General features: G+C 39.3%; 3 protein-coding genes across 7 annotated transcripts in view; 1 reads left to right on the forward strand and 2 right to left on the reverse strand.

Moving 5' to 3' along the window:
* LOC108056813 (aminopeptidase N) overlaps positions 1 to 16,735 on the reverse strand; it is a 31,759-nt gene extending 15,024 nt beyond the window's left edge. The window contains exons 1-3 of one of the 4 annotated variants that reach the window (XM_070217706.1): positions 16,584 to 16,735; positions 15,988 to 16,069; positions 7,076 to 7,730 (exon numbers count right to left, since the gene is read on the reverse strand). In XM_070217706.1, the coding sequence (XP_070073807.1) occupies positions 7,076 to 7,100 (25 nt within the window). In that variant the 5' untranslated portion in view covers positions 7,101 to 7,730; positions 15,988 to 16,069; positions 16,584 to 16,735. Of the gene's footprint in view, positions 1 to 5,823; positions 5,858 to 7,075; positions 7,731 to 10,318; positions 10,463 to 15,987; positions 16,070 to 16,583 lie in introns of those variants that run through there. The other 3 variants (XM_070217708.1, XM_070217707.1, XM_044395528.2) reach the window with 3 other exon arrangements.
* Positions 1,786 to 22,459, forward strand: Ets97D (DNA-binding protein Ets97D). Its single transcript, XM_017140825.3, has 6 exons — positions 1,786 to 1,895; positions 20,233 to 20,501; positions 20,581 to 20,695; positions 20,761 to 20,830; positions 20,886 to 21,600; positions 21,661 to 22,459. The coding sequence occupies exons 2-6, from the start codon at positions 20,438 to 20,440 to the stop codon at positions 22,092 to 22,094; spliced, it is 1,398 nt and encodes a 465-aa protein (XP_016996314.3). The 5' UTR covers positions 1,786 to 1,895; positions 20,233 to 20,437; the 3' UTR covers positions 22,095 to 22,459.
* T48 (FU domain-containing protein T48) overlaps positions 22,238 to 24,721 on the reverse strand; it is a 41,265-nt gene continuing 38,781 nt past the window's right edge. For both annotated transcript variants that reach the window (XM_070217709.1, XM_044395459.2), the window contains exon 4: positions 22,238 to 23,701. In XM_070217709.1, coding sequence (XP_070073810.1) covers positions 22,713 to 23,701 — 989 coding nt within the window. In that variant the 3' untranslated portion in view covers positions 22,238 to 22,712. The remainder of the gene's footprint in view (positions 23,702 to 24,721) is intronic.

Here is a 24,721-nt window from a genome sequence, read left to right on the forward strand (position 1 = left end):
TTGCAGTACTTACAAATTTTAAAATATGGTTAGTAAAAAAATCCTACCTATTAAAATAAATATTTAAAAAGAATTATAGTTGTTAAACTAGATGTATTAAAAAACTGTGAGATGAAACATTCTTTTCGACTTTTTCTTAAAATCTTCAAGCATATTTCCCAATTCCTTAGAATTTAAGTAAAGTATTCATGTCGCTCTAAATATATTATTAAAATTCAAAGCCACGCTCTTTTCAAAAGCAATAAAATCGTACAAGCCGATCTAAATTCAAATCACACTCGCCGTCCAAAGTTTACCCATCAGGTTATCAACTTTACACCTAGTCCATTTAATGCCAGACCAAACCTTCCTGAAAGCTGAAAAATGACAAATTAAAGCACTCAGAAGCGACACCAAAATTCGACACTTTAGCATGCAGTTTTCGAGTGCGGCTAATTTGTAAATTAAATTAGCGCTCATTCCCATTTTGTTGCCTATGGCGAATGGCGTATGACGCCACCCGGCAACAAAGCAGCCGTCAGTATTTTTCAGCCACTCATAAACCTCGCACAACCCAATTTTAATTAGCCGGTTGAAGCACGAGATACGAAAGCCAAAAAGCCAGAAAGCCGCTCATGCAGCTTGTGGGTGAAGCTCATGATAAAAACATTTTGCATGTCCAACAAACCCTCTTGAAATGCCATAAAAAACTGGACGATATAAAACCACGCAGGCCGAAAACGAATGGATTTCTACCTGGTAAGAATACTTGAGGTTGAATAAACTTCAATGTTGCCAAAAAAAATGTATGAAAGCTCTTGACTTATTTATTTTTAGAGGTCTTCAACAAAGCCCCTTTCAAGTCTCTCCACTGATTCCATTACCCCTGCTTCAAAGTCTCAAAATAATTCTCCGTTTTAATTATCGACAGCACGTAACTAAAAACACATGTAGCGAAAAACGACTAATTTTTTGAACATTTTTCACAATTGATAAGAAGAAACTTTGCGTTTTTTCTTTATGTCGTTTTGATTGTTATATGGCATGCAACAATTTTGATGAGTTTCTGATTTGACGACTAAATTGGCTGGCATTTTTTGTAATAAATCGTTTAAGCGTTTTACAATTGGTGGCATTTTTTGCTAGTCAACAGAAATTCATTCAGAAAATATAAAAAAAGGGGGAGTAAAAATGCTAAAATTTATGAATGAGTTTATTTCAGTTCAATGGAAAATATTCCTGGCCTTCAGTTATAAGTAATGGAAATTTTAATATTTTATTTATTATCAATTGTTTACTTTGTATAAATTCCATAGAACAAGTTTACCTATATTTACATTCAGGTAACATGTGAAGTCTTATCGAAAGTGAATATCTAACGTGGTCCCACCCTTTCATGGGTTTCCATATCAGATCATTAAATAAATTGGCACGTAATTTTGTAATGCCCATAAACCATCATTTTGTATAATTAAATATTCTTTCTTTTTTCCCACTCGGCTTCGGCTGTCCTTGATGCGAATTAAACTGTCACCGTATATAACCAATCATTAGCTCGTTACACATGCCTGACCATCTATATTTGTTATATATAAATTATTATTTACTTTCGCACACAGGAAATATTTGCATTTCGAATTATGGACTCACATTGTGAACTTGACGTTTTGTTTTGTTTTTTAGCTTTTGTTTTTTATGAGGCTCATTTAATCGCTGGCCATTTGGCTGTAGTCCAAATTATTTTGCTCTCGTTTTCAGCTAGCTGGCACTGACATTGTCGCCTTTTTGGTGAAAGTATTTTCGAAACATTTTATTTATAATTGCCTTTCAAAAATGTGTGTGAGTGTGCTTAAAGTTCTACAAATATAGTAAGACATTATGAGGAGATCTAAGGAAATGATGGCTAATATACCTCAGTGAGTAAGGTTTTCGCGGAAAAAGAGAATTCTTAAGATCTCGCATGTGTGGGCTTATCCAGGCACTCTGATCCACCATATCCACCAAATAGCAATTGTGGCATTGGATGGTATTTTGATTTATCGTTGTCATTTATTCGCTGCCACGAGAGGGGCAGCTAATTTGAGTTTAATGAAGCCCGCAACACCTCAGAACATATTCGAAGAAAAAAACCCTCTATATGATCTCAGTGCCCGAGGGCTTGTCAGTGTCCAATCGTCGAAACAGCCTACGCCACCGCAGCCCAAGGTCCGATTTTCATTATAAAAATTGATTAATTGCCATGGGGATTTTTTTGTACATTTCCTTTAATTCTGTTTTTATTTGGCCAATTTAGAGCTGGCCTACGGATGGCAATTATGAGAATTTGGAGTAATCCAATTATGAGTTGTGTGGGTGGTAAAGTTTACTGAGATCGCAGACTACAGATAGTAACCATAAATCTGCACTTAACTTCACCCACTGTCTTTGTATCTGCACTCGAGCATATACAATGGCAGATAAGAATCTGTTCCGCATTATGACAAACGTTCGCCGAGAGTTCCCCGGTCTTATATGCAGCTCAGGTGCCAGAGGCCCGACAATTTATCTAACTATTAAACGCCAATCTACGGGGCTTCAAATACGTGCCGGCTTTTCTGTTGCAGGAGACTACTGGCTACAGACTATGATGGATAGCATCTTTCGCCTTCAACGCCGTTTACTTTGATGCATTTCCAATCCACAATCCGCAATGTCGGTGGCTAAGTCACGAGCTGCCCCTGGTCTTTTGTGCTTTTCTACTCCATACTGCATACCATTTTTTGACTAATTTCGCTTCTCGAAAAATCCTAAAAAGAAAAACCACAATTTTGCATGCCAAAGAGCGAGCTTGAAATCTACAACGAAAATCACTTAGCCCCATTTAACTCGGCTGACCATTAAAATAAATTATTTAATTTTATTATTGCCGATAAAGCTGCAAAATAATGTGGCTGCAAAATGCTTAAGATTTGACAGGCAGTTAGTCTTAGCCAAGATAAAATCGGCTACAAAAATGACTGAGGCTGTTCTTAGTCAGCAACAAAATGGTCAAAGTTTTACTCGGAAGATGACAGCTCAAAGTTGACTTGCTATCTTGAAACTATTTAACCATATAAGGTAGCCCAAAGTTTGATGACTCCATGACTTTCTCATGCTTAAAATTGGCAACACTGCTTATAGAAAATCGCCAACATGGCTGCGCATGCGCAAAAACTCAGCGGCTGACTAATAAAATTTGCATATCCATATGAGCAATTGCATGTGTAGTTTTCATTAGCTCGGAATGAAATGAAACGCCTTAGATGAAATATGTCAACAGCAATTGGCGCTACTGCAAATTGATTTCAATTGTATCCACAAGAGCGCCACGAGCTGACGTCATTTCCATGATTGTTTTGCCGCCGGTTGTTGGTCAAGTCGGTAATCGTTCAGGGCCAAAACCGGCAAAATGCACTGCGAAAAGTTTAGATTTATATAAAGGAAGCTTATGGAGTTGGGAATTAGAAAAAGTAATAAGTAAAATCATTAGGAAAAAATGTTTAAAGAATATTTAGTCAGGTACCAAGTTTCATCTTAATTAATTTAAAGAAACGATTTTAAATTGAATTCTAAAATATATTTTTAGTAATGTCTCGTAATATGTAATTTTTACTTCCTTAAAATCAATAAATATTTTATATTAATATATTGTTTATTGTTTTTTTCCCGTGTTTAAAAACCGGCAAGGCGCCAATGCAAATAAACACGGCGGCTTGTGAAGAATTCGGTTGCAGTTGGGCGAGGACAAAAGCCAAAAACAATCTAAATGCAAATCACGTGCTCTTCTTAATGCAACCGATCAATTGGCCAGCGATTGTGACCTGAACTTGGACCACAAATGGAAGTGGAGAATAAATATTTTCCCCAGTCCCCCGGCAATGAAAACTGACATTTCAGGGAAATGCGGACAGTAGGTGAAAATAGAAAAATGATCGAATAGCGGCAATTTGTTTATATTGACGGTTCAGAAATTGTGTCACTGAGTAGTCTTTAAAGACCCATGGACAATTGATCGTAAGAGTAAATCATATCGAATAACAAACCATTCGAAATTCCGACATTGAGCAACTTGAGATGCATTTTCCATGTCGTGTAATTGAACACCTTAAACGATTCGGAAAAAAAATTAAATTCCCAAGCAAAGTCGTCGGACGGCAATTTAAACGTGTTTTTGGCTCACTTTATATCTGTTTATATCTGTCATAAGTTGGAGGCGTTAGGCTTAACGCCTTTATTTCGGCTTCTTCACGAGGTTTATGCAAATTTTGATAGCTTATCTGGTCTCATTATGTAAATAGTCTCATTCTTGTCAACGCAATGCGGTAAAGGTCAAGTTGAAGAGCAAACAAATGGGAACATATATGAGTGATATACTTGGTGAGACTAGTCGTTTTTAAAATACCCTTAGTAATAAACAATAGAAAAGCTTAAAGTATGGATTACAAACTTGTAAACCCTAAAGATGGAAATATTTAATTTATTTATTTTATTTCATTAATATTTATCTTTCAATTTTTAAAATAGTTGAATAGTTTGCAAAACTCTGTTACGCTCTTCATAGGGTATTTTTACAGCCAATGTCCGCAAATGTTGCCCATAAATTTTGGGGCAGTGGCATTTGTCATGCTGCCGTCATCGTTGGGCTTTTATTTAAGTTCTTACAGACATGTGAATATAAAATTTATAGTTCAAAGCCCGCGCAAGGTCACAAGGTCATTGTAAAAGCGAACCAGCCATGACTAATTTAGTGTTTGATTTACAAAATAATTTCCCTTTGTTTACAACATTTTTCCAATGTCATAAATACGATCGCTAAACATAGTTTAATTATATTTTAATGGCGCACTCAGATGTCTTCATTAAACCATTTGCGCAGCTGTGAAGTGTGTTTATGTTCCGTATTCGAGAGCAAATAAATATATCGAAAAAAAGATAATCTGGCTGAAGTTGGAATGAGGAGGCGGAGTAGAGCGAATTTGGGCAGATAAAACGAAAGAGAAACCGCATCAGTGGATCCACAAGATATATGAGATTTTATGCTAACCCCAAGAATTCCAGGAATCAAATTGAATGGCTTGGCTTTTGGCTTCGACTGCCAATTTATTATCGTTTTATTTCGTTTGCAGTCCTTAAAAAAACGCTGGCCTCCGCAAATGACATCATAGGATTGCCCCGAAAACATTTTTTTTAACCATGAAAGACGTGACCGCGTTGCACTTTTGACGCCTCATACTTGAAGACGCCGCTCAAGGAACATTCTGTCCGAAACCGATAATTTATGACAGTTTTTGCCTTCTTCCTAATGAATATTAATTGAAATCCCCCAGCATCCGCCTGACTGACAGACAGTTTTGCCTTTTATGTCAGCAGGCTGACTACTTTACGGTTCGTTTTTCACTACAAAGATATGGATATGGATAGGTTTTTTGCATACCGATACTCCCGTACTCGTTCATAGAATCTAAGATGAGGGGCATGGCCAATTTGGTCTGTGATTTACATTCTTTAATCCTCTTATGTAAATAAAAACAAAGCAAAAATAGAATGCGACATTGGCAGTTGTGGCGTCATAACATATACGTATAGAGTCAGCGACCGATTTTATTGATCTAGGGAGGCGGAGGCCCTACGATGATCTGGGGGAACCACTTGTGGGAAAACCGGCTCTATGCTCGTTCTTATGTCTCATATCTCAGACTTTAATTGGGCGTCACATCCCATCCACGCTCTAAGCCAGTTTCCCCACTTGCCAGACTCTCGTAATTATGTGCTGGTTATGAAGACGTTTGCTAAACAAGTAATTAGATGGTTGATCTTTTAATTTACCTGGACTTTCCACACCCATTATGGCGTCAGAATCCTCTGCAGCAGGTATTTCAATAAAGAATTCGGTGATTTGGGTTAGTGATGTGCTTGTGACTCAGTCTCAGGTAACGTAATTGTCTATTTCTATTAGCCAAAGTGTTTGCCAAAATATACAAAAAAAGGAAAAAACAATATTGCAAATCTAGATGTATTGCCTCAGTGCTCTGACTAATGGTGAGTGAAGTGTCTGTTTGAATAATTTGCATTTGCATTCGCCTTTGCATTGCTAATAAATTGCAGATTTTCGGTGTCACTGTGCAGAGAGATCTCTTTGAGATATTCGCTAAAATTCAAATTCAAAGTCAAATATTTCGCTCAAACATCTGTTGGCATTTTGCTGAATGAATTTTTGCATTGTGCGAGAAATATTTTTAGGTATTTGTAGGTGAGCTGATCGCATAGAAACCACAAAATAAATAAAAGAAAATATCCGTATTTATTGTCGAAAACAGTCATGATGTAAGTGTCTATATGGCGTCTGTATATATCCTATATGCACTGTTCGCTGACTATGAATAATTAGCCGATGAAATAAACAATTTGCCAGTAATTAAAATTACTTGGGGTTTGAATATATTTAGCACATTTGCAGAAAACCAAAGAACAGAATTCTATTTTGAATTTTATTGGAAATAAAATTAAAATTCTAATAGCAAACTTAATCTGAACTGAGAAAAAATTATCTTCTTATTAGGCTAATTTAAATTTATATGTAAATTGAAACACTTTAACAGTTGTTGTTACCTTTACAGGCTGTTTTACCATAAACAGAATCAGATATTGTGGGCTTAATACTTTAAAAATGGTCTTCAAGCGAGAATTAATATAAACAGCATAATTTTAAAGATATCAAAAAGAAGCAGTTTACCCAAAAAAACATACAAATTATCCCAGAATTGCGTGAAAGAAACATAAATGTATGGAAATATTAAGAACCATTTTCTCCATATTTCTGTTAGGCTCAAAATAGCTTGAAGGTAAACCAACCGAAAAGTACATGGGATTTCATTTACAATTTAAGCTGTTAAGATGAAGAAACAGGCCCAATAAATTACAGAAAAAAGGAGGAAAAATTCAATAAATCTCCAAGCAATCAACAGCATTCCAAATTCGAAATTGAATATCATTACAGAAAGGCATTCGCGCAATAAACTCGTAATATCGCATGGCACCCACTTAAAACCGTGGATTCATGGACTTAATTGCAACTCACCTTCGTTGACGTAACCGCCCTCCATGGTGCCAAAAGTGTACACCTCGCTCCGGTTGCCTCTGCTCCTGCCTTGGAACACTTTTTGGCCGCGACCTACGTCTATGATGCCTCAGAAATCCAGAAGTGGTCCAGAGGGGTCCGTGGGGATTATGACCCGATCGGTCTGGCCAATGCACTCGACACCTCAAACTGAATGCGAGATTCCCAGTTTCCAAAATCTGTGGCAATGCGTGCGGAGTTCGCTGTGTGCTGTTCGTTCCGCGTTCTTCCACTCGATTCTTATTTATTTTTATGCCAAGTATTCTCTGTTGTCTGGCTATTTATTAGAATTTATCTGGCGATTGCTATTGCTATTGCACCACCAGCAACCGACGATCTATGGCGTGCATCGTGTGGAATGGGGTTTCGGGTTTGGGATCGGGATCTCCTCGATGGATGCAATAAACAAACAGTCTCGTCCCACTGTCGTCCCAGTACCAAAGTACCAAGGAAATGTGCTCCCCAAAGCAATCTATCTGCCAGTTGTATCTGTGTACTAGCTGAAACTCCAGCTCCAGCGAAGAGATTTCACCAGAATTTGCATGGGTCCTCGGTTTTTTTTTGGGTTTGGCCTCCTCTTAATACTTTTCGTTGGCTAGATGTTGTCTTCTTTGGCCTGAAAATAGTGGGTTGGGGAAAAGAAAAACCAAACATGAAATAAGTAAATGTTCTTCAGCAAATTGACCAGAAGATAAAAGATTGACCCCAGAGTTCAAAGTCAGTAAATCACATCGCATAACTGCAATCACTGGGGCGTGGAATCTAAACCTTTGACTTGACCTCATCAGCGATTAATTTACCTTGACATTCGCTTGATATTGCACTGATGGAATAATTTATTTCTTCCGACTTATGTTTAATTCCTCTAAAAATAGCCAACAAAATCATTCCGTCTTGAAACATTTAGCTCCTTCATTTCCGTTTCGCTTTTCGCTCAATTACCCTTCCCCTCCAAATTTTTCACGCATCTGCATCGTTTGCGCCCACAGATTCGCGGATTTACTGGATTTACGGCTGCTTTTATTTGTTATTTGCTTTAAAAAAATCTTTCAGCACATAAAATATTGACACCGAGCGGTACACAGATAGAAATGGAATTGGTATAGAATGGAAAAAATATTCCATCCAATCAATTTACGAGTTAAAAATTATATAAACACAATTTTATTTAAAAAATCAAAAATAAGTTATCATTTGTGTTAGTGTTAATTATTACGCCACTTATATAAATCAAATCAGAGAACCATTTAACACCTTTTCCTGTGCACAATTTATGATGTCACTTTTGTCAATGTTTGCGCCGTAAATTGAAGACTAATTTATAATGCAAATACGAGCGGCCAAAAAATAAATAAAACCAGAAGAAAACTAAATTTGTTTATCGAAAGCTTGAATGCAATCGCTTGTTTTTTGTTTGCATAGGCGATCGGCGATTGGTGATCGTGTGTTTTGACAATGATTAAGCGGCAAGTTCAATGTCAGAAAAGCGAACCGAAACCAAAAAGCGGAGACCCCAAAACGAATATCGAATATCGGCGAATCTTACTTGTTTTCGGTTTTGCCAGACAAACATCGAAAGCAGAATAAAAATGCAAAAATAAAAAACCAACGAAAGAACCAAAGTCGAGGAACCGCACCCGATAAAAGACCGCGAAGAACTGCAGAGGAACCTCGTTCGGAACCGAGAAAAAAACAATCAAAATACTTTACCCAAAACAGAAATGAAAGATATTAAGTAATAAAAAAAGATATAGAGGGAGACAGACGGACAATTGTCACGACAAAAGGGCCATCGAGAGAAATGGTCGTCAATGGATTCATACTTGACATTCGATTGGGCGCCAAGAACATAAGAGCCGAAGGCCCATTCTACTGCCAAAAAAAGGCGAGCTCGTAAACTTTCAATTTTTGGACTTCTCGCCAGCGCTCGACGACGATCAATTTTATCGGCGGAACGAATTTTAATTGAAGACGCAGACCGCAGAGGAAAACGCCGGGGAAAAGACCCTGAGTGATTACATGAGTACTGAACGACTGTCTGTGCGTCTCTAACAAGTCGCATAATTAAACTGGCGTTTAATTAATAATCAGTGAACCCGGGATGACCCGCACTTCCCATCCCAACCCATCATCCCGATACATTTTGTGGTTTGTTGTAACAATTAGCGGCGACATTATGCATTTTAAATCGACATTTATTGGGTTAAATCTGTTTTGAGTACAGCCTTCGACTTCAAAAGCCCTCACAATGGATATTCGAAATTGGAAATTGGTTCAATTGATGTTCAATACTTTTATTGCCTAACGAGTGTAAATATTGAACGCAAAGGACACTGCAGCATTCTGAATTTGCTACGGGTGTCATCAATCAAGAAAATTGTTGGAAAAGAGAGTGTCGAGTTAATTGGGAATACACACAAGTTGGTAATTATGTAATTGTCATGGTCGACGATGCCCTTGTCTTGGGTTATTCTTGGGTTATTCATTTGTCGTGTGACAATGACAAGGGTTTTGGCTCCCAAAATTGGAGTTACAAGTGTGGCATTGACCCGAGGTTAAAAATGTGACAGCCAAAATCTGCACAAATTTAGAAACAAAATTGCCAACTTCACACTTGTCTAAAGAAGAAGCTCTTTTTCTAATGACTTAATGGCTTCGCAGAATTCGGATGCGACTCTTCGACATTAATTTGGGCATAAACATTCGTATTTATAAATTACTTTTAGTTCTTCCCCCGCGAACAACCAAAAAGTATATAATTTTTCTGGCTTCTGTCAATTGTTTCCCGTGGCAGGTTAACAAACGCGAATTAGCAATGCAAATTATTACTCATGTCAGGCGCTTGAGCACTTAATAATTTATTTATCTTTATGGCATACGAATAACCATTCTGTCTGTATGATTATTACAGAGCGTTTACAAAAACGCCCACAAAATGCAGCACTTGCCGAGTGCAATATTACGTATACGTATGCGCGATGATGACGGATCATTTGGGTTCAGAGCTTTTGGGTAGGCTAAAAAACCAATTAAGTGGAGACCACAAGCCAAACAATACAGAAAACCCAAGGGGATATGGCGAATTAATAGCACCAGTTTTTGTTTGGTTTTTTTGAGTCTGTTTTGTTTTGTTTTCTTTGTACGACAATGACGACGTCATCGTTGTCACATTTTCGGTATAATATAAATAAGCAATTTACTCACAGCTCAGAGAATTTATTTTTGGTTCTCCTTTGTGTCAGGCGAATATATCATGGATAGTATTGAAAGTAAATAACGAAACTGGGTCAGCGCCAGCATCCCACGGCGGTGGCGTCAAAAATACTTCACCGCGCAGATCAATCATATTTTGTGAGCGCAAAAAATAGCAAGAACAGAACTACAAAGTGAGAACCTGATAGCGCCAATATTCGGCGCCAATTCGCTAATAAGCCATTGCGGCGCACGTGTCGTATGCTTAACATGAGCCATCACTTTACGACCATCCGTAAAATTCTAATTACATCACTTAAAGTTCAGCGCACTCTCACTAACAATAAAACATTTCTACTATTAAACTAAAAGTTATGGCCCAGTAAATTAACTGAAAACGTTATGAAAATTAGCCAAATCTTTGCATTATTGAAAAACAATTTTCTTAAATACGAACATTCTTCGAGAAATTTTTGTTCTATTACCTTTATTAGAATATTTTTGAGGTTGTAAAATTTTAAAATATTAATTTCTAGTTTTGTTGTTTTTTTATTTTAAATTTCTTGAAAATTTGTCATTTCTACAAATCTATAGTTCTAGGGTATAGAAAAAATCGACTACTAAAACCTACTGAGCATCCTTAGTTGCTAAACCGAAACTATGCGGAATGGCATTTTAATTGAGCAAACATTTGCACATTTTTGGTCATTGAAATTAGCCAATAAACAATTTTAGCACTTTTCTCAACTGGGCAGAGGTGTTTTTATCTTCCCCACATGCTCGCCTCAGAATGCGGATTCTATATATCCGTTTATTTGTTCAGAATTATGCGTTTGATTCCCCCAGTTTTCCTCGATGTTTTCCGCCTTTACGTTTATTTTGGTTGTCTATTTTTATAGGTGATCTGATGAGTGGCCACTGGCCGAGCAACCTGCCATTGGACCTATCGAAGGAGCCGTAAATCATCCGAATTTGTTTCCATATCTATTTTATTTCACTTGATTTGTAGTTGTTTCTTTTTTTTGCTTTTATCGGCACACCGTTTGGGCGAATGAAGCGTGCGCTCCAATTTCGTGTTCATTCAGTCAAAAGTTGGGTGACATTCATCGTTGTCACTTGTGTGCGACGCTCAGTCACCAGGGGGTGGTAGTGGGTTAATGTTTCGGAGCCGGACATTATCCGCTTTTTTCAGCTCTATTTGTGGACACAAGTGTGACGTAAGCCGGGCAGCGGGCCTAGTATCGTTTCAAGGTTATTGGGGCTTTCGGTCTTCAAGTTTATTCGATATTGGAATCAAATTTATTTCGGAATTGAATGACACACGTAAAAAAGTAAGGTAACTTCTGACTTGATATTACAAATATTAAATGTATAATATTCAAAAATATGTGTGAGTTCTATAAAATTATTTACAGTTTTTTATTGTATTTGTTAATAATGGAAAATATTTAATTACTTATTTAAATTTATAACCTAATTTATACTGCTCTTATTTTAAACTTTTAATTTACATATATTTCCAACTAATTAGCCAACTCTGAGATCATTTTCGCTTAGTGCTATCTTTGGCGCTATCTCCACTTCAACAATTACATGAGATTACAAAAATATTTAATTTACGTGATAAACTTAAGAGCACACAATCTAATAAATTGCGATGTCTCCATATAGATAAGGCCTCGCTGCCAAGTTGATGTCATGGTTGTGAAGGTGCCAGCCTTACCTCTTCTTTTCCATCCACTTCCCGGTATTATGCCACATAAAAGATAGCGAATTCTGGCCTGCTATCTTGAGGCGGAAAATGCTGGCCTTTCCATCTGCATTGCGTGATCAAGCAATGAATGAAACAGAAACAGAAAAAAACACACCCACAATTGCAACGCAACCTCCCACCCAAGAAAACCCTCTGTCATAATTCCAAAGCACGCATAAAAATTTAACGCCATTGCATGATGGTTGTTGAGCTTTTGACCCCTTAGGACAGTTGATGTATATAGTATTTGGAAGTATATATGAAATGATGGAAGATAGACCGTAACGCGGTGCATTTTTGGGGGAATTCCCCTGCCCCTCTGTTTGGTGTGTCAAATTAGTTACGCCCTGGGTGCTGCAGGTGGTTGTTGTTGCTATTTTTGTCTCTCCGCTGACTAAGTCAAATGAAAATGTCAAATGTTTCTGACAGCCCGAGTTGTCAGCTTTTCGGTGGTAATGAGAAAACCGCCGCCTCATCCATGATTATGTGAATTTTGTTTTGTTTTTGTAACTTTAGCTCTTTCACCTTCAATGTTAGTTTTTCTGACCAAATTTATTTTTTTGGCTAAAGACAAAAGTAGCCTAATTTTCAAACATAATATTTTTTTAAAACATAAAAATAATGAGAAATTTATTTTTTTTGTGAAAAATAATTGAAATTACATTATAATTACTTTTCAAAAAATGTTTCTTTCACAATTAAAGTTAATTTAATAATTTTATAAACTAAAATAAGAAGAAACTTATTATTTAGAAACTAAAATCATGAATGCACTAACATATGTTTTTTTTTTCTAGCTCTGGCCCTTTCCATTCAGACCCAAACCCCATTCATCTTCATTCAGTTGGCTGCCCTCCCCATTTGCATTTGATCTTTTGTTTTGTCATCTGTCAAATGCACTTGCTGACGTCACCGGACCATTAATATTCATAACGCTCGACCGAAAGTCAAGCAGAGAATTAGGCAAAAAGTTTATCAGGCCGAATGCCTTATCAATCATGACACCTCACATGAATGAATGAAATTCTCACTCCCATATTTAGTATTCAATTTTATGCTCTTGAAAGCGTTGCAATCAACTGTGTATATATGAATATAGAGAGCTGATCTACGTATAGCTTAATGGCAAACAAATGCTTTTTGTTTTCTGGTTCTTCAAGCCGACGACAAGCATTTTAACGATATTCTGCGACCTTGAAGGTGGCAACAAAAATTTTAAATTTTTATGCGTTTTCTACAAGCAGCTGCTTTTATTGTTGTAGCGTGTTTGTTTGATATTGCATATAGACCCGTGTATGAATAATTCTTGAATAAAGGCCAGAAAGAGAGCGATAATGAGAGGGGAAAATGTCGCCACACCCACCACCCACCGCCCACTGAAAATGAGGTGGGCGAAAGAATGTTTCGCCTCACTTTGCACTTGAAATAGTTCTACTTTTGTGCTCTCCTCTCCGCTTCTTTTTGTGCTCTCGCTTTTCCATTTTAATGAGCATACAAATTTCGGTGCTGCCTCGTTTAATTGTTGTTATTTTCATAGCAACAGCGCCACAATTATCATTTGTTCTTATCAAATGACTCATGTAACTAGCAACAATTTTCCGAGGGGCCTGAGCCTAGACAAAAAACAAACATTACGCGTGAATTGTGCAATAAAAAGCCTATCAAGCGACGTAAGAAAGCATTAAATATTGCGTTAAAAGGGCAGAGCGATTGTGAACTCGAAACATTTTATTGCATTATTACATTTCCCATATGTTTAAGGTGGAAATGCAGAAAGTAGAGTGAAAAAAAATGTATGTTGATAATAAGTGGAAAATAAATGCGCTTCTGGGAAATTTTTGGTTATTTCTTGTAAGAAAAACGAAAAAGTCTGACAGCCTAGACTTTCTCATCCTCCCCTTTCAATTCCCCGACAAATCCCAACAAGGTGCGAAACCACAAAAAGGTAAGCCGAATCCATTGGGGGGGAAAAACCAAATGAAAACCAACGGGAAACCACAAAATGCTGCAATCAACTAAAACTCCATGGGTGGTACAAATAATACATGGGTGAAAATATGGCCTGAAATTGGAGTGGAAAGAGGTGGGACGCCCTATATATGAACGGCAAATGCAATTATGCAAATAGCCCCGTTTCAAATGCAGCCATAGAAAAGCGGGTAAAAACTAAATCTCACAATAACAATCAAGAGGGGGTTAGGAATCATAAAGGAAATTTATTTCACCCGAATTAAAGACACAATCGAAGGGCAATTTAACTAAAAATAAATTGAAAACACGCGCCAAAAGGGGTAATAATGTGAAATCAATGCGGCAATGGGGGAAATTATAATTTTGAAGGGAGGATTCTTCTTGGGTAAAAGTATTCCAAATAGGGAACTTGATCTTTTTTGGTTTGCCAGGCTACCTGAGTGCGAAACCGAATCTGCAGCCGCCGATGAGCTCATACCCAAATGTAAATCAAATAACCAGATAAGGGAACCCCTCGGAAACTCAAACATTACAATGGGCCGGATACAACGAGCCCCTTTTATATATATTGTGTGTTTTTTTTTTTTTATTTTGGCGCACTCGCCAACTTTGTAAGTCCGCTTATCGCAGGACTTTTATCTAATTAAAGCCTCACATTTGCTTGCGCTGGCTCAAATCTGATTGAAAGGCCGACAAAATCGCTCTAGTGTTAAATTAAAAGTGCTGTAGTCGCGATAAAAATGAAACTCAACTACCCGCCACCAGTGCGATCTTGTCTCTGAGTGCCCACTGTACTTGATTGCCGCCTGATTGGGCACCACTGAAACTTAATTAATGCGAAAATGTGCAGCGCGAAATTAACAAAGGCAAATTTATTGAGTGGGCTCGGTGTAAATATAGTTTATAGAAGCATTACTGCCAGGAGCTTTAGCCGCTGTCATATGCTGGCGACCCAATTGCCCAGAGGCTTTTAATTTCCTTTGCTGAAACTGCACACAGCAACAAAAGTTAGGAGAACGATTCGGTAATTTAACAACAAATAAATAAACCGCACAAAAACAAATTTTTAAAAATAAATAAATAAATAAAATAATATTTTCAAGCGAAAGAATTAATTTTATATTTTCTTGAAATCTACCAAAATTAATTTATGACAATCACACTTTTAAATAGACATTGTTTCTGATTGTAAAACACCATTAAAATGTCAGACAGACACTATATTAACATGTGTGATTATTCATACGAAATATGTTTAAAACCGGCATCAGTAATTTTTCATTCATTTTTGTGTACGCGAAAATGATAGTCACACATTTTTCACTATTTTCCATAACAGGAAAATTATATATTTTTGTTAAAAATCAATAAAAAAAAATAAGTAGAATATTTTACAGAACATTTTTATTTAATAAAAAGTTTACAATGAAATTTCTGTGTAGAAATGGACCCACGCCGAATGGACAAACAAGTGGTGCTCGATGGGAGCCGAAATGGCTCTCGTACCCAATGGTGGTGCAGGTCTGGCCACCCACACCACTTGGGGCACCAAAAGAACCACCGAAGAGCCACCCACGTGCCGCTTTTAAGCGCCGGCTAAGAGTGCTGCTGCCACTTGTTCGGCGTTGCACTGAAATTGAAAACTCACGAGAGCAACGATTGCAACATGGAAAGGCGGAAAATGCTGCCGGCGAAGCCAGCGAGAGAATTTTCCCAGCTGTTCGGAGTGGGAGAGTTTTCTTTAGGGAGGTGAAAAGTTCAAGCACTGCAGCTGGCAGCGTCCTTGGGAATTTCAGCTGCTGTGGAGCAACTCGGAACCGGCATTGCATTCGGCCGAAGGACACGTTTGCCCAGCAAAATCAATAATTGCCCGTGTCATTTCGGGATCCCCATTCCGATTCAGATTCCCGTTCCCGTGCCCAAATCAAAAATCAATTTAAACGATTGCCAAACTCACCTCGTTTGATTTTTCCACTTGTCTGGCACAACAAAATTGTAGGGCTTTCTTTATATGTATTTTTTTTGGGATTTTTTTCAAGCTGTTTTCCAAAATGAAACAAGAAATTTTAATATTAATTTTTTTTCGATTCCGTTTGGCTTGTTTTACGAAACTTTACAATGCCCGTTACACTTTGATTGTTGATAGCGTGCATTTGTGAGTGCGTGTGTGCTTTTTTCGATTTTGATTAGAGCGAAGGGAAAACGAATGCAAATCGATGGAAACCGCCTAGATTTTGTTGTTTAGCTTTTGTTGCTCGGCCGCCAGGGGCAATGTCACGCATTTATTTCTGTTACATATTTTATATTTAGCTTTTGCCGGTCTTTTGTTTAGAAATTTTGCCTATGAATGAAATGGAATTTTTAATAGCAGAGTGTCTGTTTGTATTTTTTTATGTCTGGCTAACTAGTTTTCAGCCAACGCCGAAATGGTGTTCTAAATGGCAAACAAACGCCCACGGACAAAATTCCGCCCACTCAAAAACAGCAACAAAAGCACAAAAACCACACACGCACTCGCAGAGATAACAAGAAAAAATAACGAAACTTGCGTACTTAATCAAATAAGCGTTATAGCAATCGCTTTTGGCCAAAAACAAAACTCAAACTCGCGAGCGTTCCGCACTTTTATTTATTAACAAATTTCGGTTTCACGCGCACCTCGAAATAACGATACCGCCTTTCAATCGCGCCGTCGGTTTCACGACTCTTACGTTTGATTGCACTTTACGTTTTGATTGCACTTTACGTTTTGATTGCACTTCACGTTTCGCTGTCGTGCGCCGCACGACTGTCGTTCAATATTGAAATAAATCCGAATTAACCACCGGGCCGCCAACGAACTTGTTCGAGTTCGAGATCCAACATCTGCCGGCACAAACACACTTAAAGAAATAATTGTAACATTTTGTTAAATATTTTTAGATTTTATTAATTTTTTTGTAGTGTTTTCTTGCTGTTAATTGTCCAAAACTTGTCTTGAGTCCAAAATGAGACTAGTTTGCGTAGAAACGGATGGACAAACGGATGGACGGACGGACATGGCTAGATCGACTTGGCTAGTGATGCTGATAAAGAATATAAACTACTGCCTAAAACACAGGTTATAGTTATTATTGAGGCCAGACCTCTCAAACCTTTTTATTTTGGAAGGATATTCTGTTGTGAACTATTTTAATAAGCAATGAATAAGGGAAACCCTGTCTATTTGATGCTAAAATACATTTGTGTAAAAAGTCGGGTTTGGTCTGGTCAAAATAATAAGTACACTTGGGTTATTTATAAATTTTAAAATATTAAATCTTATGTTAGAATATATGGCCAATTGGACATTCCAACAGTTCCCAAGCCTGGATTTGGTTACTTTAAAGTCACCATCCGTGCTAAAATCTAATTTTAAGCTTCAAAGGAACTTTAACATTTATGGATGGCTTGTGATTCCTCAGAATTTCTTTAAAAAAACCACTCTTAATAAATAAAATCGTTTTGGAACAAAATGAAAACACCGTAAAAAATGAGAAAAATATTTGTCAAAGACCAAAGTTACATGCTCTTCTAATATAATAAAAATAGTTAAATTTTAAATTCTTAATTTTTTTATTTTTTTTTATAGTTGATTAAACGGCTATAAAATTAGATATGTTTCAAAAATAAACTAAATTTCGGACTGTAATAGTCAAGAAATATAATTAACATCATTACGTAATAAATAAAGAAAAAAATGACTTTTCTATTCAAATAGATATTATTATTTATAATATCTATAAATAGCTTTTCAATTTTCAAGACTACAAGTCCTATGATTTTAAGTTTTCGGAACTTAAGATATTTATTTATGGATCGTTTTAATTATGCACACCTCACAAAATATGAAACAGAAATATTAATAAGAAACATAAGATATGATAATAAATCTGAACGGATAAACCATGTGTTGATGACTCAAATCAATTGTCCGAATCATACGCAAATCATCTAAACAAGTGTTTCCTCCCATATTTTGACCAATGGTGACACAGTCGCGGAATATTAATGAATTCGAGTCCGAAAGCCAAGACTGACTCACGCCCCGAAGTGGTAAATTTATAATATCGGAAATAGCCAAAAGGTGATGAAAAGCTTACAACCTACAGCCCATTTCTCAGGCGCCAATATCCATGTCCTGTTTCTTGTCCAACCACTTAAGCGGTTTCATCAATAACGTGACTGCACTGCCCTCAACTGGCTAATAAATAATTCAGGCTTGTTCGAAAAACCAATAAAAAGCGGGTCACAAACGAGTTCATATCCTGGCCTTAATTTTCGACCGAAGGTGCAGACCGAAAAAGCGCCATAACTCACTGGGAAAAAGCCAATTAATTAGAAAACAAAAATTATGAAATGCAGAGCGAAAAATGCTAAAACGGAAAAGCCGACTTTCCGCCTTTGAAATGTCCTTGCAGCAATGGCAATCCTTCGACGACCCAAATACTGGCCATTCTGTATGGGCCACGGAAATGCAAATTCTCCGAGTCCCGGGCTCTGGTGCTCCACTTAGCCGCTCCGCGTGGGAGTTGTCCCTATTGATTTAATTCCAGCCGTTCTAGCCATCCAGTGACGCAATTCTCGTGGAGTTGAACGCTCGACCGACAAATAATCCAGAGGAGGAAAACCCCAAGGGGTTGTTTTTTGGCAGCCGGCTATAATGGAATTTTCCTTTTTTCGGTGGTCGGAGGCGCCACAATGACTGCGCATAGTTTTATGTGTATGTTATTCGTTTTCCACGTTGTCATTGCTGGGTTTTCTCTGTATCCGTATATCTGTTTATATCCCCACTGCAGCTGGGATGTCATGACCTAGACAATTTTCGGTCTGCCTAGATTTCGATCTCCGGGGAAGGTCAATGCGACGTATACTTAACATGTAATGAGATTACCCCTCATTAGCATACAATGAGCAGTAAAGGTTTAGCGGGATAAGAAAGTTAATTTATCATATCTATTAATATCTTACCTAAAACGAAATGACCGTGACAGTGAATGACTCAACTTCAATTACTGGAAAGACCAACAAAAAAAAAACGAAAATACTGACCTGAAGCGCCTGAATTTGGCCAGCTGGCTAATATTAGTCAACAGCTTGCTTAGTAAATAAACAAAGCACAGTTTGTCGTCAAACAAAGCGAAACCGCACTCTAGTTTATTAGCTTTTTGGTTTTGGGAGAGGAAGCAGCTAAGGGAAATGAAGTTGCAAGGCTAGCAGGGGGATGATATTGTATCGGAACTTTTCTGGAAGACATTGAATCACTTCTTCTAGCGGTATACGAATTAGGTATGTCATCCACATATTTAGCGATATATTCAAGCGAGCAAATATCGTTCATCAACGCCAACTGAGTCAACAATGAGGTAATGCTCTCCCAACTCCCGACTTTGTCTACATATCTCGGAACATGGAACATGGAAAATCGCTTGTGTTAACAAGTGCTCTGTGCACTTGGCGCTGTCCTCTGTCCGCTGTCCTCCCATTCAAGTAGATAACACAATTGGCACTCTTTGTCCCACCGTTTTGACCCACTGATCGTGTTACGGGGCATTTAATCAGCATTTGCCAGAAGATGAGGAGCACTTTGCACCACTTGCCACTCCACTTGGCAGTGGGAACGCATGGAACGTACTTCCTCAATACCGCCACACAAACATTGCCAATTGTGTCTACCAATTGAGTCTTTAAACCGAAAGAAAGTGGCGAAAATACATATCCATGTCTCGAATGAAGAGGGAACCACTCACCCTCAAGTGGGTGTCTTGAGTATCAACTTATTGTTGCGAATTGAATTCCTCAATTAATTTCGATTGCTTTTCTAGGAAATCAATTGAGGGGGCGTCCACATATTTTGTCACCCGAAAGATTGCTAATTTTTATGGGTCGTTAGGCTTAAAATATTAATAGCCCATGATGAACTAAATTTGGGAGCATTTTTAGATGAATTTAATTTCTGCACAGAAAAAAAATCTTAGTATTATACTATTTGAAAATCATATGAATATATTTAGATAAAAGGAAATTATATAAATTGTATTTGCTCATTATTAGAATTTGTTCCTTTAATTATCACTTAATTTTAAGCATTTTTGAACTAAGGGCTACTTGCAATTACTTTTTATTTTAAAATCTTTAAAATTATTATCCCAAATTTAATTTAATCTTTTAATATTTTCAAAAGAACCGCCAAAACTGTTAAAAATCAAAACCTTTGTGGCAACACTGGCGAATGACTAAGGAGCCCTGGTCGAATGCGGTCATACTATTTTTTCAGTATTTCCCCACCCGCCGTGAACGGTCATAACGCAATGCAACAATAAAATCCACGAGATAAATAAATTCCAAAATAACTAATTATTGGCAGTTATTTACGAAATAAACCGACGATGGACAGCAGCAATGACTTGTCGGACGAGCTAATACGTCGCTTCAGTGTTGGCGGCGCCCTGGGTAAGTGGGAAATCGGGAAATCCCAATTGGGACGCACCTGTTGTAACCCACGATTTTTAATTGTAAACAATTTTTGCAGAAGAGGTGATTGCCAGCGAAATCTTCGAGGAATCCATCGATGTGGAAACGGAGGCTGAGCCGGATGACATAATCATCGTGCACATGGACATCCGGGAACCGCTCAGCATGCTCAAGTGAGTCTGGTTTGGAGTACCCTCATGTTTCCCATGCAAATAACCCTTACTTTCACCCAAAACAGATCACTTGTTGAGCAAAAGATCGGCGTGTGCCTGAATTACTACACCTTTTGGTTGCAGGATGCACAGGAGGTGAGTTGCGATCTATTATAGATCCTTTTGGTTACTCAACATTCCCTTTTTCCAGCTGGAATCCCACAAAAACCTCGTGGATCAGTGCGTCAAAGGCGAGGGTCTCGTCCAGATCAACGTGCAAATCCAAACCATACGCAAGCGCATCAATATTGCCGACGTACTCAAGCCCACGGAGGCCGCTCTGGCTGCTCTGGCCGAGGAGGTGGTAGCCCAGCTCTCGCCCCCCGAAACGGCCAGCCAAAAGAGCTCCTCCAGCGAAAGTCCCATCAAAACGCCCGTGAAACGGAAAATAAAAGAGGACTCCGAAGAGGAATCCGTTGAATCCAGCAAGGATGTCAAGCCCGTCTTGAACTGGGTCCTCGACAGCAAGTTCAAGCGGGAACAGGCCCGCCTGAAGATCCCCGAAGCGGCCATCGAATGGACGCAGGCCCATGTGACGCACTGGCTCGAGTGGGCCATCAAGCAGTTCGAGCTGCGTGGCATCAACCTGAGCGACTGGCAGATCAACGGCCAGGAATTGTGCGCCCTGACGCACGAGGATTTCAGCCGGAAGTTGCCCCGTGATCCGGGCAATGTATTTTGGACGCATCTGCAGCTGCTGAAGGAGTGCAACTTTGTGTCCGTGGTGCACAAACAGGCGGAGGAGCTGAGGAAACCCAAGCAACCTAGGATTATGTCAGCCACTGCCATAACGACCACATCGGGCTCGGTTTCCTTGGAACAGCGGATAATGCGGAAGTCCTACCAAACAGTCAAGGGTTCCGATTGTGAGTAGATGGATGAACACCTCCTATAACTTATAACTAATGAGATCTCTGTCTTAACAGCCGTTGAAAGTTCACCCACTTCCATGAGCCCCACCAACTACACCACCATTGGTTCCGGCAACAATGGACAAGTGCAGCTGTGGCAGTTCCTACTCGAAATACTCACCGACTGCGAGCACACGGACATCATCGAGTGGGTGGGCACCGAGGGCGAGTTCAAGCTCAGTGATCCGGATCGCGTGGCGCGCCTGTGGGGCGAGAAGAAGAACAAGCCGGCCATGAACTACGAGAAGCTTTCGCGGGCGCTGCGCTACTATTACGATGGAGATATGATCTCCAAGGTGTCCGGCAAGCGATTCGCCTACAAATTTGACTGCGATCTAAAGCTGCTGATTGGCTACGATGCCAAGGAGCTGTCGTGGCTGGTCAACGAGCGGAAGGTGGTGCCCGAGCCCGTGGTCCCCCTGGAAACAACCGTGAAAGAAGACACATGACATGGCGAGCTGCTGATGAAGCTCATGAAGCTCAAGGAGGAGGAACCCGACATACTCTGGAAGTACGAGGAGCCTTAGCGTTGGCTGACTTGGTCGGATGACGGCGCCTGGTTAATAATACAAATTGTTACACACTCTACACATTTTACACTCTTAAGGCACACGATTTTATTATCCATTTCGTATTCACTAAGCTTTATAATCTCTGTCTACGTAAGCTATAGCTATAAGTATCGCTTGTCTACAGCTAAACCACTTAATTATTATCTGAATAGTATCTCTATAGTGTGTATATTGAATATTGTTCGTTACATGATTGTTGCGATTTTTGTAAAATCCATAAAACTAAATTCATTTCCACGCGATTTGCATTTGCCTCCTACTTCTTCTCATCCACGGCATCGTTTTGTGTGTTGATGGTTTTCGTTTGTGATTTTACGTGACTAGTTTGCTTGCTTAACTGATCTGGTCGATGATGAGTTCAAGATGATCATGATGCTGATGATGGCCTGGCGGAATGCTGCCTCCTTTCTCCCAGCTAAACAGGCACTAGACTCGAACGCCTAGCGCCGCCAGCCGGGATAATACTTCTTTTAAGATTAAGTTTGCGAGTCTGAGTTACAGTTCCGTGGTGATCTCGTCCTGCGGTCGAAAGCCCAGCTTGTAGAACTCATCCTCCAGCCAAAGCGAACTGGCGTTGAGATCAGAGATGAGATTGCCGCTCTTCAGGGTGTTGAAGCTGCTGCCAAAGGGATCCGAGGCCCGTGGCTCCTCGAACTCGTGCAGGCTGATCAGCGAGCCAAAGAGATGGAGCTTCTGCTGCGCGGAGGCACTGCTACTCCGATCGCCGGCCATGAGCTCACCCACTCCCTGAGGTGTCGCCGTGGGCGTCACCTGTTGCCGGAAGATGCTGGCCTGCTGCATCTGTTGCTTCTTTTTATTTGGAGCAGCGTACAGCACCTCGTGCTGGTGATGATGACCCGCCTGGAAGAAGTCAATCAGCTGGCCCACCTGCGGCTTGTAGCGCTCCAAAGCCTGCTCCGACCAGGTATATAATCTCGACCAATCCGGCGGCGGGGCGGGAATCAGCTCAATGGGTCGATTGAGCAGAATGAGCAGCTTGGCCAGATCCCTAACAATAGGTCTGTACGAATTGGCCGCCGCCACTTCACCCGACAAATAGAGCTTCCTTATCTGCCGCCTTGTATCATTCAACATGGCCAGAAAATACTCCGCATTCGGACGCATCTCGTTCAGCTGCCTCATGAAATCCGCCCTGTCCATCGTATTCTCGTTGATCAGCTTCTGTTTGATGGACTTTCGCCGACGTTTCCGCTTGACCAACATCACAGCGACGGCCAGAAGGGATAGGCAGACCAGGAAGCCACCTAGGAGACCCGCCAGAGCGGCCATCAGTGGTCCCGAATAGCCGGTGGGCACGCAAACGCGGCCCATGAACTCCGTGTGGGCTGACCACTGATCCAGGTAGCCGGCGGGACAGGTGTCGACGCACTGCCTCGTGTCCGTCACCAGGTACATGGGACACTTGATGCAGCCCGCCTTGTTGCAGCGCAGGCAGTGGGAGCTCGTCGTCGCCGGACAGCCGCCTGTGGATGAGATGGAAAAGATGGGAAACGGAACTGGGTTAGTCACTCTGTGGGTCATTTCGGCTCCCTTCCCCCAATTAGCGCTGATCAGCATAATTGTCCCCTCATTTGCATAGGAGCACACACAACACAAGTCGCACAGACTCTCCCACAGAAAATTGTCCACGTTAATGGCCACGAATTAAATCATTCCCAGACTTCTCGGCAGGGTGACTCCCTAAATACACTAAGCTAACTTCTAAAAAATCGTATACGTTTACTTTAGTTAACATGTTTTAGTTCTGAGAACTGGGATTAGGATTAAGGTAGGTAAAACTGAAGACTACAAAAGACTACAGATCTTTTCTAATCCTTAGAACTATCATTACAAAAGATGGATATTTTGTAATCCTCAGTTTTTCATTTCGGAATTTTAAAAACAATAATCATATTATGTTTTCTGTATTTTGTTGGTTTCTGTTTTATAATTTAAAACTAGTTTGATTATCTCAATCTCTGTAATAATACGACTTTAAATAAAGTTTTTTTAGTCAGTTTTTCATTTCGGAATTTTAAAAACAATAATCATATTTCTCTTTCATGATTGAAAACCCTTTTGATTATCTTAATCCGGGTGAATCTTTAAACGGGGTAACTAAAAAAATAACATTCTCTGTAATAATACGACTCTAAATATAGGGCAAATATAAGTACAACTTTTTCATAATAATCCACATACTCCCTATTTCTTTCCCATTAAACTGCAATTTATGCAAGTAAATAAGGCGATCATTCCCATTCAAACCCAGAGCAATTGAACCCTAACTATGATGTCAAGTGCCGACCGCTCTAAACACATGACATATATGTATCTCAAAAACATCTCTGTTTACCAAGACATCTTCGCCTTTGTGTTGCTTGTTTCTCTACGAAAACTGAATTCAAGGTAACGTCAACAAACAGTGTTTGACTTTTGGCTGCCCAAAACCAAGAAAACCCAAACAACATTAGCATATTGCCACCCCCTTGTACGCCTTGAAA

This window comes from Drosophila takahashii, chromosome 3R (assembly GCF_030179915.1).
Source record: "Drosophila takahashii strain IR98-3 E-12201 chromosome 3R, DtakHiC1v2, whole genome shotgun sequence".
NCBI lineage: Eukaryota > Metazoa > Arthropoda > Insecta > Diptera > Drosophilidae > Drosophila > Drosophila takahashii.